The sequence below is a fragment of the Coregonus lavaretus genome (genome assembly GCF_964263955.1).
Source record: "Coregonus lavaretus genome assembly, contig: HAP1_SCAFFOLD_200, whole genome shotgun sequence".
NCBI lineage: Eukaryota > Metazoa > Chordata > Actinopteri > Salmoniformes > Salmonidae > Coregonus > Coregonus lavaretus.
This window is the reverse complement of record NW_028166063.1, coordinates 116,438-132,113: the sequence shown is the minus strand read 5'-3', so window position 1 is coordinate 132,113 and position 15,676 is coordinate 116,438. Positions and strand designations below refer to the sequence as shown.

Genomic DNA, 15,676 nt, shown 5'->3' with positions numbered 1-15,676 from the left:
CGTTGTACCAATGAGTCCCAGCCAAGCCTATGATGATGGTGCTGATGATGATGATGATGATGCTGTAGCTGTAGACTGCAACGTTGAGGACCGGGATTGGTTGCCTAGCAACGGACTGAAGGCGGAGCCCATGAGTCCCAGCCAATCCGATGACGCTGCAGACTGGGACGAGGAGGACAGGGGTTGGATGGCTAGCGATGGGCTGGAGGTGGAGTTATCTCCAGAGAGGGACACACCAGAGCAGAGCGTAAGAGGAGTGAGTGCTGAATTTCCCAGTGTTAAACAGGGGTCGCATTAGCTTTTACAAATCTGCCTTTTCAAAACACAGACCATAAAAATGTGTTTTAAACCATTTCACCTGCGTTTTTATATTGAAAGTCAACAACGTTTTAAACCATTTCACCTGCGTTTTATATTGAAAGTCAAGTGTTTTAAACCATTTCACCTGCGTTTTTATATTGAAAGTCAACAGTGTTTTAAACCATTTCACCTGCGTTTTATATTGAATGTCAAGTGTTTTAAACCATTTCACCTGCGTTTTTATATTGAAAGTCAACAGTGTTTTAAACCATTTCACCTGCGTTTTTATATTGAAAGTCAACAGTGTTTTAAACCATTTCACCTGCGTTTTATATTGAAAGTCAACAGTGTTTTTTGCTTCAATGGAGTGATCAATAGGCATGCAACTATAGTTTTTCTTCAGATGTAATACATTAATGCAACACATTCTGCAGAAAATAGCTTTGTTTTAGCACTTTGTGACATCTTCTGATGTTAAAAGGGCTTTATAAATACATTTGATTGAATTTGATTGATTTTCATCAGATGACAACGGGAGTGCAACGCTATTTGGCTAGCAGCCACACAAGTAAATGAGCTTACAATAAAAACACAAGGTATATTTTACCAAAACGATGCATGGCCATCATATTTCTAATGTTTATCATTGAAAGAATGGAGCCAGCTACATTTCCTTATGTTTTGCTTGAAGTTCATCTTTAAGCATTGTAACTGAACTAAAGTACACAGCAGTCAGAGTGTTGGAATGTGATTGGTCAAGACGAAAGCAAAGATATTTCATCCGAGTGGAGAAGTGCAACTGAAGCACAAAATTAGTCCTTTTAAATTCATGATTTGGCGTGAACCCGACTGAAGTTTTACAAAACACATTTTAATGCGTTTTATCTTTCCTTTTTATGCATGAAAAACTCAGAATCCTGCGTTAATGAGACCTCCTGCTTGAAGTGTGTTTCTCAAGTCTTTCCATGATACCTCTCATCCTCGATTCCTTGACCTCTTTCTATAAATGGATTGGAGGAGAAGTTTCTAGGTTCTTCCCCTCAGACTTTTCCTCCAGTGTACTTTAAGAAGGATGCCGGGTAATAATAATATAATATCCCATTTAGCAGACGCTTTTTATCCAAAGCCACTTACAGTCATGCGTGCATAACATTTTATTTTGTGTATGGGTGGTCCCGGGGATCGAACCCACTACCTTGACGTTACAAGCGCCGTGCTCTACCAGCTGAGCTACAGAAGATGAGAGGAATCAAGGAAAGACTCGATTTTCCCTGCAAAGGTTTTAAAATTCCTTGACCGGTAGGAAAGTGTTTCCCACCCTGATTCATTCCATCTCTATTTTTATGATTTTCTAGGAAAGGCCTCCCCCGCCCCCCTCTGCCCTCCCAGAGTCCCCTTGTCGTACCTCTCCCGGTAGTGCCTTACTGTGGGGTCTGAAGAAGGTGTCTGTGCGGCTGGTCGACTGCAGGAAAACACCGGGGCAGAGTGGCCATATAATACACAAGACAACACAGACAGGAGAGAAACCCCACAGCTCGTCTAATGCTGGACAACACAAAACCCTCTCAGGAGACAGGCCTAGCTCCCATATCTGTGATCACTGTGGGAAGAATTTTGTCACAGCAACCAATCTGAAAACACACTTACTGTATCTGTCTGGAGAGAAACCACACGTGTGCTCTGAATGCGGAAAGAGATTCACACAGGCCGGCTGTCTTAAGAGACACCTGAGAATGCATACTGGGGAGAAACCGTACGTCTGCCCTCATTGTGGGAAGGCTTGTACTGATTCTGGAAACTTAAAGAGACACATCAGAAAAACTCACCCAGGAGAGGAGGTAATTGTGAAGAGACTTGCCTATCAGAAGAGCGTTTGTAATGCTAAAGAACGCAAGCAAACCCACTCCGGAGATGGCTTCCATATCTGTGATCACTGTGGTAAGAATTTCACCACAGCAAGAAGTCTAAAACTACACATACAGTCCCTGCAGAGAAGGAGAGAGAACTTGAATGCAGAGAAAGCTCACGTGTGCTCTGAATGTGGAAAGGGCTTCCATCAGGCTGGAAGTCTTAAGAGACACCTGAGAACTCATACTGGGGAGAAACCGTACGTCTGCCATCATTGTGGGAAGGCTTGCAGTGATTCTGGAAACTTACAGAAACACATCAAAAGTCACATGGGGAAACAACACACAGTGAAACCTTACCTCTGCTCTGAATGTGGGAAACAATTCATTGGAAAACAAGGCCTTGAACATCACCGGGAGGTTTTTCACACAGAACACCCTCACCGCTGTGGTCAATGTAAGAAGAGCTTCATAACTGCAGCAAGACTGGAATCACACACAAAAACACGACACCCGCCAAGTGATCCTCTGAAGAATCCACACGTGTGCTTGGAATGTGGAAGGGGATTCCCTGTGGCCGCCAGTCTTAAAAGACACCTGAGAATCCATACTGGGGAGAAACCGTACGCTTGCCCTCAGTGTGGAAACAGTTACAATGATCGTGGAAACTTAAAGAAACACATGAGAACTCACACAGAAGAAAAACCTTACCACTGCTCGGTGTGCGGGATGAAGTTTCGTCATACGAAAACGTTACAACGGCATCACCAGGAGAACCACAAGGGGGAGACACTGGGTCCCATCCGCAGGCATCAAGACCCTCTTCCATGCGCCCACTGCGGGGAGAAGTTCTCTACCAAGGCTCTTCTAAAGGATCACCTACGGACCCACTCTAGCCGGGTCCACTGCTCCCAATGCGACAAGACCTTCTCCACTAAAAGTAACTTACTGGTTCATCAGAGGATACACACTGGAGAGAGGCCTTACCTTTGCCCTCAGTGTGGAAAGAGTTTTTCTCTGGCAGGGAGTTTAAAACTTCATCTCCGGATTCATGCGGGTGAGAAACCTTACTGCTGTACTTACTGTGACAAGAGATTCACAAGTAAGAGCCACTGCAATCTACACCTGCGAATCCACACCGGAGAGAAGCCGTACCAGTGCCCTGACTGCGGGAGGCATTTCGCTGACGGGAATGTCCTGAAAAACCACCGGCGGACCCACACAGGAGAGAAACCGTTCCAGTGCCGCTTGTGCGATAAAGCTTTTGCCCAGTTGAGCAGTCTGAAGAAACATCAGGAGACACACAGGCTAACTCAGCCTGTCTCTGTCCCAAGACTCCCTAATCCCTATCTACCACACAATCAGCATGTACCTTATCCCTACCCACCACAGACTCAATGGTAACCTGGTTTACACCAGTCCAAGATAGGATGATGCATTTCTAACATATTGGGACAGGACCCTAGACTCAGTCCATCCCAAAACCCTACCTACCACGCACTCAATAAATGGTAAGTTTCTTAAACCTGTCCCAATCCCTTTTAGTTAACTAGATGGAAGGATCCATTTATTTTATTTTTATTTGTTATGATTTTATTGAGACGGGTTAGCAGTCGATGAGGATTGATATACTGTATATAGATATTGGAATAGAATGGTATTTTGTCCATCTGTCTCAAACTAATTATATATTTTAGCCCCAAGAGTTTTTGTGTTAACCGTTGATTTTTGGATATGTTGTCCATTTTTAAAAGGTGTTTAAAATTCATGGCCGAACCTCAACTGGTAGAAATAAAATGGTGACAAGGATGTGTTGTTGAAGTAATTATTTTTTTCTAATTCTTTGAGTAAGAAGTGCTTTAATAAGGGTCCTAGGCAAGAGTCAAAGTAAGCCAGTACGTTCCCGTGCCGCGTCCCTGAAAAATAAATAGCAGGGGGTACGCCGTGTACAGGTAAAATGTGAACCTATCACAATAATTAAAAATGAAATGCCAAGGAAACTATAGGCAATTACACCATTATTTAACATTACCACATGTCAGCTGCATGAAAATGAGCTATTTGACTTGAAAACTGGCCGTATATTACATTGTAGTTCCATGAGAACACTAAAACGTTGCCAAAGGGGAGATAAGTGGTCGAGACGTACAGCAGTGGATGCATCAATTCAGGCTACAAGTGTACTGGGCCTAATGACTACAATTTAGTAACAGATGTCTCTTTCCAGTCATCAAATTGTGGGTGCACAGTGCACTGTTTGGATGCTGGAATTATTTTGTGAAAATCAAATACAATTTTTATTTGTCACATGCGCCGAATACAACTGGTGTAGACTTCACAGTGAAACGCGTGCTTACAAACCCTTTCCCAACGATGCAGAATGTTTAAAAATAATAAAATAAAATAAAATAGTGACTAACACAAGAGGAATAAAATACACAATACTTAAGCTATATACAGGGAGTACCAGTACCACATCAATGTGCAGAGGTACAAGGTACTTGAGGTAGATACAGTATGTACATGAAGGCAGGGTAAAGTGACTAGTATGTGTGCGTATGTAGTGTTTGTGAATGTGTGGGAGTGACAGTGTAGTGTGTGTGTATATGCTGTGTATATATAGTCTAGTGAGTGTGTATATGCTGTGTATATATAGTCTAGTGAGTGTGTATATGCTGTGTATATATAGTCTAGTGAGTGTGCAAAGGGTCAGTGCGAGATAGAATTAGTGCATTGTCGTGACTTGACTTTAACATTAATCCGAAGACTGTTATTTCTCTAATTAACTAAGTATGTTTAATTGTTACCCGATTTTAAATTAATCATGTAAAAATTAACTCATTAGGATCTGGGGCACCACGAGAGCGATTCTTTAAAGAGTCACCATCTCCTGAATTAAACTCTAAAAGGGCTTTACCTATCACATCTATAAACAGTCAACTTATTAATCATAACCTCGTATCATATCATCATTCTGAACAGTCGTATCCTCCTTGCATCTGCAAAAAACCGAGCCTTACTTATGATTCAGTACTACACAAATTGGTTTAATTATTTATTTACTAGCTGATTAAATGGGAACACAGGATAAACACACACTCTGCACCGGTTATTGACTGGTGACTTAATACGTTGAAAACAGGTCCCTAGCGGAATGACAACAACATGGACGTAGTTAAAGAAGAGATGGAGAGGGAGAGAGAGGGACCGAGACACTTAACGTTGCCACATTCAGAAAACTACTCTCACCTACAGTAACCATATACTTTGTATACGAACCGCCTCCCGCTTTGTTCAAGAAATCATGAATGTATTTACGTGGGGATCTCTCTGTGAACGGGGCAGCCTTGGAAAGGGGTTTGGGCCCTTTCGCGGCACGCTTGTAAGGCTCTGATTGTCCGAAATGGTTCCAACAACTCTTCTCCCGTTGTCCTTCTTCCTAGTTGTCCGGTATCCGGTGACTTGTCGTGTAGTCCTGAACAGAACTACAGAGTTGATTTTCCTTCCATTCGGTCTTGAAGATGCTTCTTTGAAAATAGGCTAGCCAGCCGTATCCATGGTTCCCCAGTGGGGTGATGAGAGTAGCGTAATATGATATTTTGAGCAGAGTAGCAGGATGATCCAACTTAAATTCGCTTTCAAAGATACTTTACTTACGACAGCTAACCAGCCGTACCAGTGATTGTCCAGGAGGTGAGTTTATCGATTCAAAGTTCAAACCATTTTAAACGCGCAGCTGCAGCTTCATGTTTTTCTGGTCTAATGTGTTAATTCGTAACCCATCATTTATACCCTTTGCTCGAAAGGGGCGGTTCCAGCAGGCTGGCACACTCCCTGACCTCCCTGCGGGGCGGTGATTACTCGCTGTGCAAAGTTTTGGAAAACAATCATCTCTTATAACTTCTCAAATCACATCCCTCTCTTAACAAAAACACTTTCATCATTTTTCATATTACAACCAATAGTATGGAAACTTCATCTATGTAGTGGGTATACTTTCCAAGTTACAGTATTTCCTTTATAAAAATTTTAATGACATCACAAAATAACAAACAAAATAACATTCTCGTGGACATGACAGCATATAGTTCAGGTACCATTAATTGACTATTTATCAGTCTGGCTATTTATCAGTCTTATTGCTTGGGGGTAGAAGCTGTCTCAGAGCCTGCTGATCCGAGAGCCGATGCTACGGTACCGTTTGCCGGATGGTAGCAGAGTGAAAAGTCTATGAATTAGGTGGCTGGATTCTTTGGCAATTCTTTGGGCCTTCCTCTGACAACGCCTGGTATAGAGGTCCTGGATGGCAGGTAGCTCGGCCCCAGTGATGTACTGGGCTCTCTGCACCACCCTTTGTAGCGCTTTGTGGTCAAGGAGCGGTGCAGTTGCCATATCAAGCGGTGATGCAGCCAGTCAAGATGCTCTCGATGATGCAGCTGTAGAACTTTTTTTGGGATCTGAGGGCCCATGACAAATCTTTTCAGCCTCCTGACGGGGGAAAGGCGTTGCCGTGTCCTCTTCACGACTGAGCGGGTGTGTGTGGACCATGTTAAGTCCTTAGTGATGTGGACGCTAAGGAACTTGAAGCTCTCGACCCGCTCCACAACAGCCCCGTCGATGTGGATGGGGGCGTGCTCTCCTCTCTCCTATAGTCCTTGATCAGCTCCTTGGTCTTACTGATGTTGAGGGAGAGGTTGTTGTCCTGGCAACACACTGCTAACATTTTGTTGTGTTACAGCCTGAATAAAAAAATGTATTCAACTGAGATTGTTTGTAACTGGCCTACACACAATACCCCAATAATGTCGAAATGGAATGATGTTTTTTGAAATGTTTACAAATTAATTAAATTAAACATTAGCTTAACAAGTCACATAATAAGTTGCATGGACTCACTCTGTGTGCAATAATAAGTGTTCAACATGATTTTTGAATGACTACCTCATCTCTGTACCCTAAACATACAATTATCTTTAAGGTCCCTCAGTCGAGCAGTGAATTTCAACCACAAAGACCAGGGAGGTTTTCCAATGCCTGGCAAAGGAGGGCACCTATTGGTAGATTGGTAAAAAATATAAAAAAGCAGACAGAAAGACTCACAGCTGTAATCACTGCCAAAGGTGCTTCTACAAATTATTGACTCAGGGGTGTGAATACTTATGTAAATGAGATATTTCTGTATTTCATTTTCAATAAATGTGCACACATTTCTAAAAACATGTTTTCACTATGCCATTATAGGGTAGCTGGGTGAGAAATATTTGTTTTAATCCATTTTGAATTCAGGCTGTAACACAACAAAATGTGGAATAAGTTATGGGGTATGAATACTTTCTGAAGGCTCTATGTACTCTATGCATCTATATGTAATGATATGAATAGACAAGTAAAAAGACATGGTAGGTCTCATACCGGTAAGAAATGGAATATCCTTTCACCACTGGTCCTAGGTACAGCTTCTGGCAGTGCACTAGTGTTGACTGTAATCACATGCCTTGTGTTGTCTTTATCATGGAACAGCGGGGACTGTGAAGCAACACAAACATAGACACATGCATACAAACACACAATAACATACGCACTATACTGTACACACAGGTACACATGGATTTTGTGTTATCGATATGTGGTAGTAGAGTAGAGGCCTGAGGGCACACCCTTAATATGTTGTGAAATCTGTTATGAATGTATTGTAATGTTTTTAAAATGTATAACTGCCTTAATTTTGCTTGACCCCAGGAAGAGTAGCTGCTGCCTTGGTTGCAGCTAATAGGGATCCATAATAAATGCAAATACAAATGTCCACCTAATAAACAGGGGATTGTTGTTAAATTGGTTCGGTCATTTAATGGGGAGCTTCTACTGTCTGGTAGTACATTTATAACTCCCTATATCATTCCTCGGAAGAGAGAGAAGGGATGGAGTTGGTGTGAAGGTTTGAGGAAATGTCTAGTCTTGAAATAAGGGCTTTTATTTTGAAGGTTTTCTTATTGCCATACCGGAAGTGACACCATCGACATGTTGCCGGAGGTCAAATGGTATAGGTTAGAACACATCGGAAGGAAAGTCACAGACGATATAATAAAAGTTATTAAGAGTAATCAGGTATTTCGTATGCGTATATAGCGAAATTTTATTCGCTTTGTAGATAGGTATAGCCAGAACCATGTAGTCGTTAGCTAGCTAGTTCCACATGGATAGCTAGCTACATTAGCACACGCTGATCTAGCTAGCTACGCTAACGTTAGCTGCTTTGTACACCGCTATCTAGCTATAGTTGTTGTAGTGTGGACTGTAAGGTTTATTATGCTTGCTAGTTACGTCCCAAACATTGGTGCAAGTTCAAGTTGAAAATGATTATAGGTGCTGTAAATTGATTTAACTGATTTGGGTCCCTTACAGAACATGACTAGAATAGCTAAGGAACTAGCTAGCCAGCTAATTCGAGATAACAGAGCATTTGGCCACGTTCCAGGCTGATCTCACAACTAATAATGACATTTAATTACAGATGCGAGTGTTTTTTTATGTATATGTCTTTTTTTTTTACAGGTACTCTAAAGTCCTGCCATTGACTGCATTGTTGTTGTTGCTACGCAAACAGGACAATATGAATCCACTCAGTTCAGAGAAGGAAACGCTGATGGATAAAATCGAAAAGAGTTTATGGAATTTAACTGAGGACAATTTACGCTACATGTGTGAACGTTGTGGAATAGAAGGCTCCGAAGTTAAAGGGATGAATCATCGCTTATTAAGGCGTAAAATCATGGAGGAAATGTGGGACAATACGGAGGCAATGAAATCAGAGGAGCAGGGAATGTCTTGGTTACTCCATCTGAAAGAGGACATCAGGAGGATACAGGAGGATGCTAGCAGTGCACCCATGAGTCCCAGCCAGTCTGATGATGATGATGATGATGATGACTGCGATGAAGAATGCGACAAGGGGGACAGGGATTGGTTACCTAGCAACAGACTGACAGCAGAGCCCTTGCATCCCAGCCAATGTGATGATGAAGAATGGAATGAAGAGGGAGGAGCTAGGTTGCCTGGCAATGGACTGGAGGTGGAGTCAGCTCCAGAGAGGCACACACCAGAGGAGAGGGAGAGTTGCGTGAGTATTTCCCAGTCAGAAATGGTTTTGTTTCTCAACAGTCTTTCCTTGATTCCTCAACCTCTTTTTATAAATGCATTGAAGGAGAATATCCGAGGTTCCTCCTCTTGGACTTTATCCTCCAATTTATTTTAAGAAGGCCAAGTAATCAAAGATGATAGGAAATAAGGAAAGAGCTTTGAGATCACCTTTTTAAAAGTTTACATTTTAGTCATTTAGCAGAATGCTCTTATCCAGAGCGACTTACATGAGCAATTAGAGTTAAGTGCCTTGCTTAAGGGCACATTGACAGATTTTTCACCTAGTTGGCTCAGGGATTCGAATCAGCGACCTTTCGGTTACTGGCCCAACGCTCTTATCTGCTAGGCTACCTTTTGAGACTTCAAAATTCCTTGACAAGTATGAGAGTGTTGCTCACCTTGATTCTTTATTTTTATGATTTCCAGGACAAGCCTCCACCACCCCCCTCCCCTCTTCCAGAGTCCACAGGTCATGCCTCTCCTGGCAGGGCCTTATTGGGCGGTCTGAAGAGGGTGTCTGTTCGGTTGGTCAACTGCAGGAAAACACTGGCGCACAGTGGCCGTATAAAACACAAGACAACACACACAGGAGAGAAATCCTACAGCTCGTCTAATGCTGAACAACACAAAACCCTCTCAGGAGACAGTCCTAGCTCCCATATCTGTGATCACTGTGGGAAGAATTTTGTCAAAGCTTCCAATCTGAAAACACACTTACTGTGTCTGTCTGGAGAGAAACCATACATGTGCTCTGAATGCGGAAAGAGATTCACACAGGCCGGCAATCTTAAGAGACACCAGAGAACTCATACTGGGGAGAAACCGTTTGTTTGCCTTCATTGTGGGAAAGACTACAATGATACTGGAAACTTAAAGAAACACATGAGATCTCACACTGTTAAACAACACACAGCGACCCCCACAGTGAAACCTTACCTCTGCTCAGATTGTGGGAAGCAATTCATTGGAAAACAAAGCCTTGAATATCACCGGGAAGTTTTTCACACAGACCACCCTCACTGCTGTGGTCAATGTAAGAAGAGCTTCATAACTGCAGCAAGATTGGAATCACACATAAAAACACGACACCCGCCAAGTGATCCTCTGAAGAATCCACACGTGTGCTTGGAATGTGGAAGGGGATTCTCTGTGGCCGCCAGTCTTAAAAGACACCTGAGAATTCATTCTGAGGAGAAACCGTACGTTTGCCCTCAGTGTGGAAACCGTTACAATGATCGTGGAAATTTAAAGAAACACATCAGAACTCACACAGAAGAAAAACCTTACCACTGCTTGGTGTGCGGGATGAAGTTTCGTCATACAAAAACGTTACAACGGCATCACCAGGAGAACCACAAGGGGGAGACACTGGGTCCCATCCGCAGGCATCAAGACCCTCTTCCATGCGCCCACTGCGGGGAGAAGTTCTCTACCAAGGCTCTTCTAAAGGATCACCTACGGACCCACTCTAGCCGGGTCCACTGCTCCCAATGCGACAAGACCTTCTCCAATAAAGGTAACTTAATTGTTCATCAGAGGAAACACACTGGAGAGAGGCCTTACCTTTGCCCTCAGTGTGGGAAGAGTTTCTCTCTGGCAGGGAGTTTAAAACTTCATCTCCGGATTCATGCGGGTGAGAAGCCTTACCGCTGTACTTACTGTGACAAGAGATTCACAAGTAAGAGCCACTGCAATAGCCACATGCGAATCCACACTGGAGAGAAGCCGTACCAATGCCCTGACTGCGGGAGGAGGTTTGCTGACGGGAATGTCCTGAAAAACCACCAGCGGACCCACACAGGAGAGAAACCGTTCCAGTGCCGCATGTGCAATAAAGCCTTTGCCCAGTTGAGCAGTCTGAAGAAACATCAGGAGACACATAGTACTAATCATCCTGTGCGATAAAGCCCAGTTGAGCAGTCTGAAGAAACATCCGGAGACACAAACTCAGCCTGTCTCTGTCAGGGAATCCCTATGTACCACACAATCAGTCCGTCCCAAATACTTACCAACACACGCCCCTTTGGCCGTCTCCTTTCCATGTTGGCAGTTCTAGGGAGGGATTTGGGACCAGGTGACTGAAGTTACCGAAGACAAACAGCTGGAAATAGAACTCTATATAGCCGAACTTCCTCTCATTGGGGCCATCGGAAGGCATTGGATCAGGCGTGTCTTGATCTCTGGTTTTAAAGACTTGTCAGCAATCTTACCACCATGACCAGTTCAGTCTAAATGACAAATGTGGGTCTGCTGTTAGTATGAAATCCAGACCTGTTTTGTGTTAACATTCTCTATGCCATGTTTGACATATTAGAATTAGAAAAACTGGTACTGTGTACAAGGAGTGGAATGTAAGCATAAGTAGGACTGGTACCCAGGCTAGTATTTTGTATGTATAGCAAATAATATATTTTCTCTCAAACTGAAATTATGCTGCTCGACTCCCCGTTCAAGTTGAGTTCACGTTTTAGCCTGGGAGTTTTTCTATTAACAGTTGATATTTAAATAAGTTGTCCGTTTCAAAGGGTGTTTTGAATATATGTCCGAACCCCAACTGAAGTTAATAAAAAGGGTGACAGCAATGTGTTGTTGGAGTAGAATTTTATGAGTAAGAAGGTTTATGCATAACCTAGGGTCCTAGTGTATATAACCTAGGGTCCTAGTATATATAACCTAGGGACCTAGTATATATAACCTAGGGTCCTAGTATAACCTAGGGTCCTAGTATATATAACCTAGGGTCCTAGTATAACCTAGGGTCCTAGTATATATAACCTAGGGTCCTAGTATAACCTAGGGTCCTAGTATATATAACCTAGGGTCCTAGTATATATAACCTAGGGTCCTAGTATATATAACCTAGGGTCCTAGTATATATAACCTAGGGTCCTAGTATATATAACCTAGGGTCCTAGTATATATAACCTAGGGTCCTAGTATATATAACCTAGGGTCCTAGTATAACCTAGGGTCCTAGTATATATAACCTAGGGTCCTAGTATAACCTAGGGTCCTAGTATATATAACCTAGGGTCCTAGTATATATAACCTAGGGTCCTAGTATATATAACCTAGGGTCCTAGTATATATAACCTAGGGTCCTAGTATAACCTAGGGTCCTAGTATAACCTAGGGTCCTAGTATATATAACCTAGGGTCCTAGTATAACCTAGGGTCCTAGTATATATAACCTAGGGTCCTAGTATAACCTAGGGTCCTAGTATATATAACCTAGGGTCCTAGTATATATAACCTAGGGTCCTAGTATATATAACCTAGGGTCCTAGTATATATAACCTAGGGTTCTAGTATATATAACCTAGGGTCCTAGTATAACCTAGGGTCATAGTATATATAACCTAGGGTCCTAGTATATATAACCTAGGGTCCTAGTATATATAACCTAGGGTCCTAGTATAACCTAGGGTCCTAGTATATATAACCTAGGGTCCTAGTATATATAACCTAGGGTTCTAGTATATATAACCTAGGGTCCTAGTATATATAACCTAGGGTCCTAGTATATATAACCTAGGGTCCTAGTATATATAACCTAGGGTCCTAGTATATATAACCTAGGGTCCTAGTATAACCTAGGGTCCTAGTATATATAACCTAGGGTCCTAGTATAACCTAGGGTCCTAGTATATATAACCTAGGGTCCTAGTATAACCTAGGGTCCTAGTATATATAACCTAGGGTCCTAGTATATATAACCTAGGGTCCTAGTATATATAACCTAGGGTCCTAGTATATATAACCTAGGGTCCTAGTATAACCTAGGGTCCTAGTATATATAACCTAGGGTCCTAGTATAACCTAGGGTTCTAGTATATATAACCTAGGGTCCTAGTATATATAACCTAGGGTCCTAGTATATATAACCTAGGGTCCTAGTATATATAACCTAGGGTCCTAGTATATATAACCTAGGGTCCTAGTATAACCTAGGGTCCTAGTATATATAACCTAGGGTCCTAGTATAACCTAGGGTCCTAGTATATATAACCTAGGGTCCTAGTATAACGGGGATGTAGTGGAACAGGTTGAGAGGGTTGAGAGTTCCTTGGTGTCCACATCACCAACGAACTGTCATGGTCCAAACACACCAAGACAGTCGTGAAGAGGGCACGACAAAACCTATTCCCCCTCAGGAGACTGAAAAGATTTGGCATGGGTCCTCAGATCCTCAAAAAGTTACACAGCTGCACCATCGAGAGCATCCTGACCGGTTGCATCACCGCCTGGTATGGCAACTGCTCGGCCTCCGACCGCAAGGCACTACAGAGGGTAGTGCGTGTACGGCCCAATACATCACTGGGGCCAAGCTTCCTGCCATCCAGGACCTCTATACCAGGCGGTGTCAGAGGAAGGCCCTCAAAATTGTCAAAGACTCCAGCCACCCTAGTCATAGACTGTTCTCTCTGCTACCGCACGGCAAGCGGTACCGGAGCACCAAGTCTAGGTCCAAAAGGCTTCTCAACAGCTTATACCCCCAAGCCATAAGACTCCTGAACAGCTAACCATGGCTACCCAGACTATTTGCACTGCCCCCCCCCCCCCCCCCCCCTCACCCCATCTTATCTTTTTACGCTGATGCTACTCTGTTAATTATTTATGCATAGTCACTTTAACTCTACCCACATGTACATATTACCTCAACAAGCCAGTGCCCCCGCACATTGACTCGGCACCGGTACCCCCTTGTATATAGCCTCCCTACTGTTATTTTATTTTACTTCTGCTCTTTTTTCCTCAACACTTTGTTGTTTTATTCTACTTTTTTATAAAAAAATAAATGCATTGTTGGTTAAGGGCTGTAAGTAAGCATTTCACGGTAATGTCTACACCTGTTGTATTCGGCGCATGTGGCAAATAACATTTGATTTGATTTAAACCAAGGGTCCAAGAATAACCTAGGGTCCTAGCATAGGGTCCAAGCATCACAAGCAAAGTGCATGTATCCTCATGCCATGACACCCACCATCTCAGATTGTTCTGAAATTGTTTCAGCAGTTAGAAACAGGTAAGATAAGCATTCCTGCAACATTTTGTTGAAATATATTTGATCTCTGATAAATTAAGCTAATTGATTGCACCCAACTTGGCCATTTTAATTTATAGGATTCATATAATAATATTCAATAAATATAATACCCAACATCCGATTTGAACCAAACTTTTTTCTACCAATGAGTAAGACATGAGGAATCCCCAAGAAAGTGTGATAAAAACCACCCGCAGACCACCCACGCCCAACAACCAGTATACAGTATCAGTATCAACTGGTTGTTGGGCGGCTTGGAGTATTGTTTCTTCATACTATGTAATGTATCCCCAGTGGATTTGGTGATGGTTATTTTCACCTGTTCAGAGAAATTAGTCATTGAAGTTGTTTGGTTTATGTCTGTTCCTGCTATTAGGTGGAAAAATATTGAATATTAAAGGGATAGTAACTTAATACAGTTCCACAATACATTTTTTGATACTTTAGGATGATTTGGACATGAAGTGTGAAAATGCTCATACAGGTACCATTGACTTGAATTGGATTTATGCTACAAATGCTAAAAAGTTAGCAATTGAAACAGTGGCCAGTTAAACACCACTAAAGCGTGGAGTGCTGTCATATCTTGTCCATAGACTGCTAACAGCGTAAACCAATACGTCATTTTGTAATTAGGGTGAACTATCCCTTTAAAGGGGAACTGCACTCTCTATTTGGCCTCTTTTTTTGGCTTGCGCCTCAAGAAATGAGGCAGAAGCCAAACGTTGGCTTGGGAGTGTGGGTGTTTCTTGGTTGTGTCCTTGCCACCAACATCTGTCAGAACGTTGCCCGCAGCTGTTTCCCCCAGTCAATCACAGCAAACAAACCTCCTGCAGGTTGAGTTCAATAACTACAGGCGGATGTATGGTGAGATGTCGGAGGAAGCTTTGAATAGGTCAGTAGTCTACAGAGTAATATGAGAAGAATGCAATTGCTGAATTTGTAAGTGTTTTGATCACTTTTAAATGTAGTAACAGGTCCATGTAGAATAAACAACCCTTTACATAAAACCATAGAAGATATAATATAACAATGTGCACTTTTCACCTTTCATTGTTATTCCCAGCTGATACAGATACAGTGTCTATCTGCATTATGTCTGGTGGTAATGGGGTTACCTTGGTAACATGTCAGAGTGGTCATACCTTCCTGTCTGGTGGTAATGGGGTTACCTTGGTAACATGTCAGAGTGGTCATACCTTCCTGTCTGGTGGTAATGGGGCTACCTTGGTAACAATGGGGCTACCTTGGTAACATGTCAGAGTGGTCATACCTTCCTGTGTGGTGGTAATGGGGTTACCTTGGTAACATGTCAGAGTGGTCATACCTTCCTGTCTGGTGGTAA

The 15,676-nt window shown here is 42.5% G+C and overlaps 2 protein-coding genes across 2 annotated transcripts; both read left to right on the top strand.

The window, feature by feature from the left end:
• Positions 1-2,033: 2,033 nt before the first annotated feature.
• On the top strand, positions 2,034-3,937 carry LOC311115139 (uncharacterized protein; the record flags this gene model as incomplete). Its single annotated transcript, XM_084190346.1, has 1 exon — positions 2,034-3,937. The coding sequence occupies one exon, from the start codon at positions 2,034-2,036 to the stop codon at positions 3,549-3,551; it is 1,518 nt and encodes a 505-aa protein (XP_084046472.1). The 3' UTR covers positions 3,552-3,937.
• Positions 3,938-8,161: 4,224 nt separating this feature from the next.
• On the top strand, positions 8,162-11,864 carry LOC311115136 (uncharacterized protein). Its single transcript, XM_084190343.1, has 3 exons — positions 8,162-8,252; positions 8,700-9,264; positions 9,711-11,864. Exons 2-3 carry the CDS (start codon positions 8,758-8,760, stop codon positions 11,187-11,189), a joined length of 1,986 nt encoding a protein of 661 aa, XP_084046469.1. The 5' UTR covers positions 8,162-8,252; positions 8,700-8,757; the 3' UTR covers positions 11,190-11,864.
• The last annotated feature ends 3,812 nt before the right edge of the window (positions 11,865-15,676 follow it).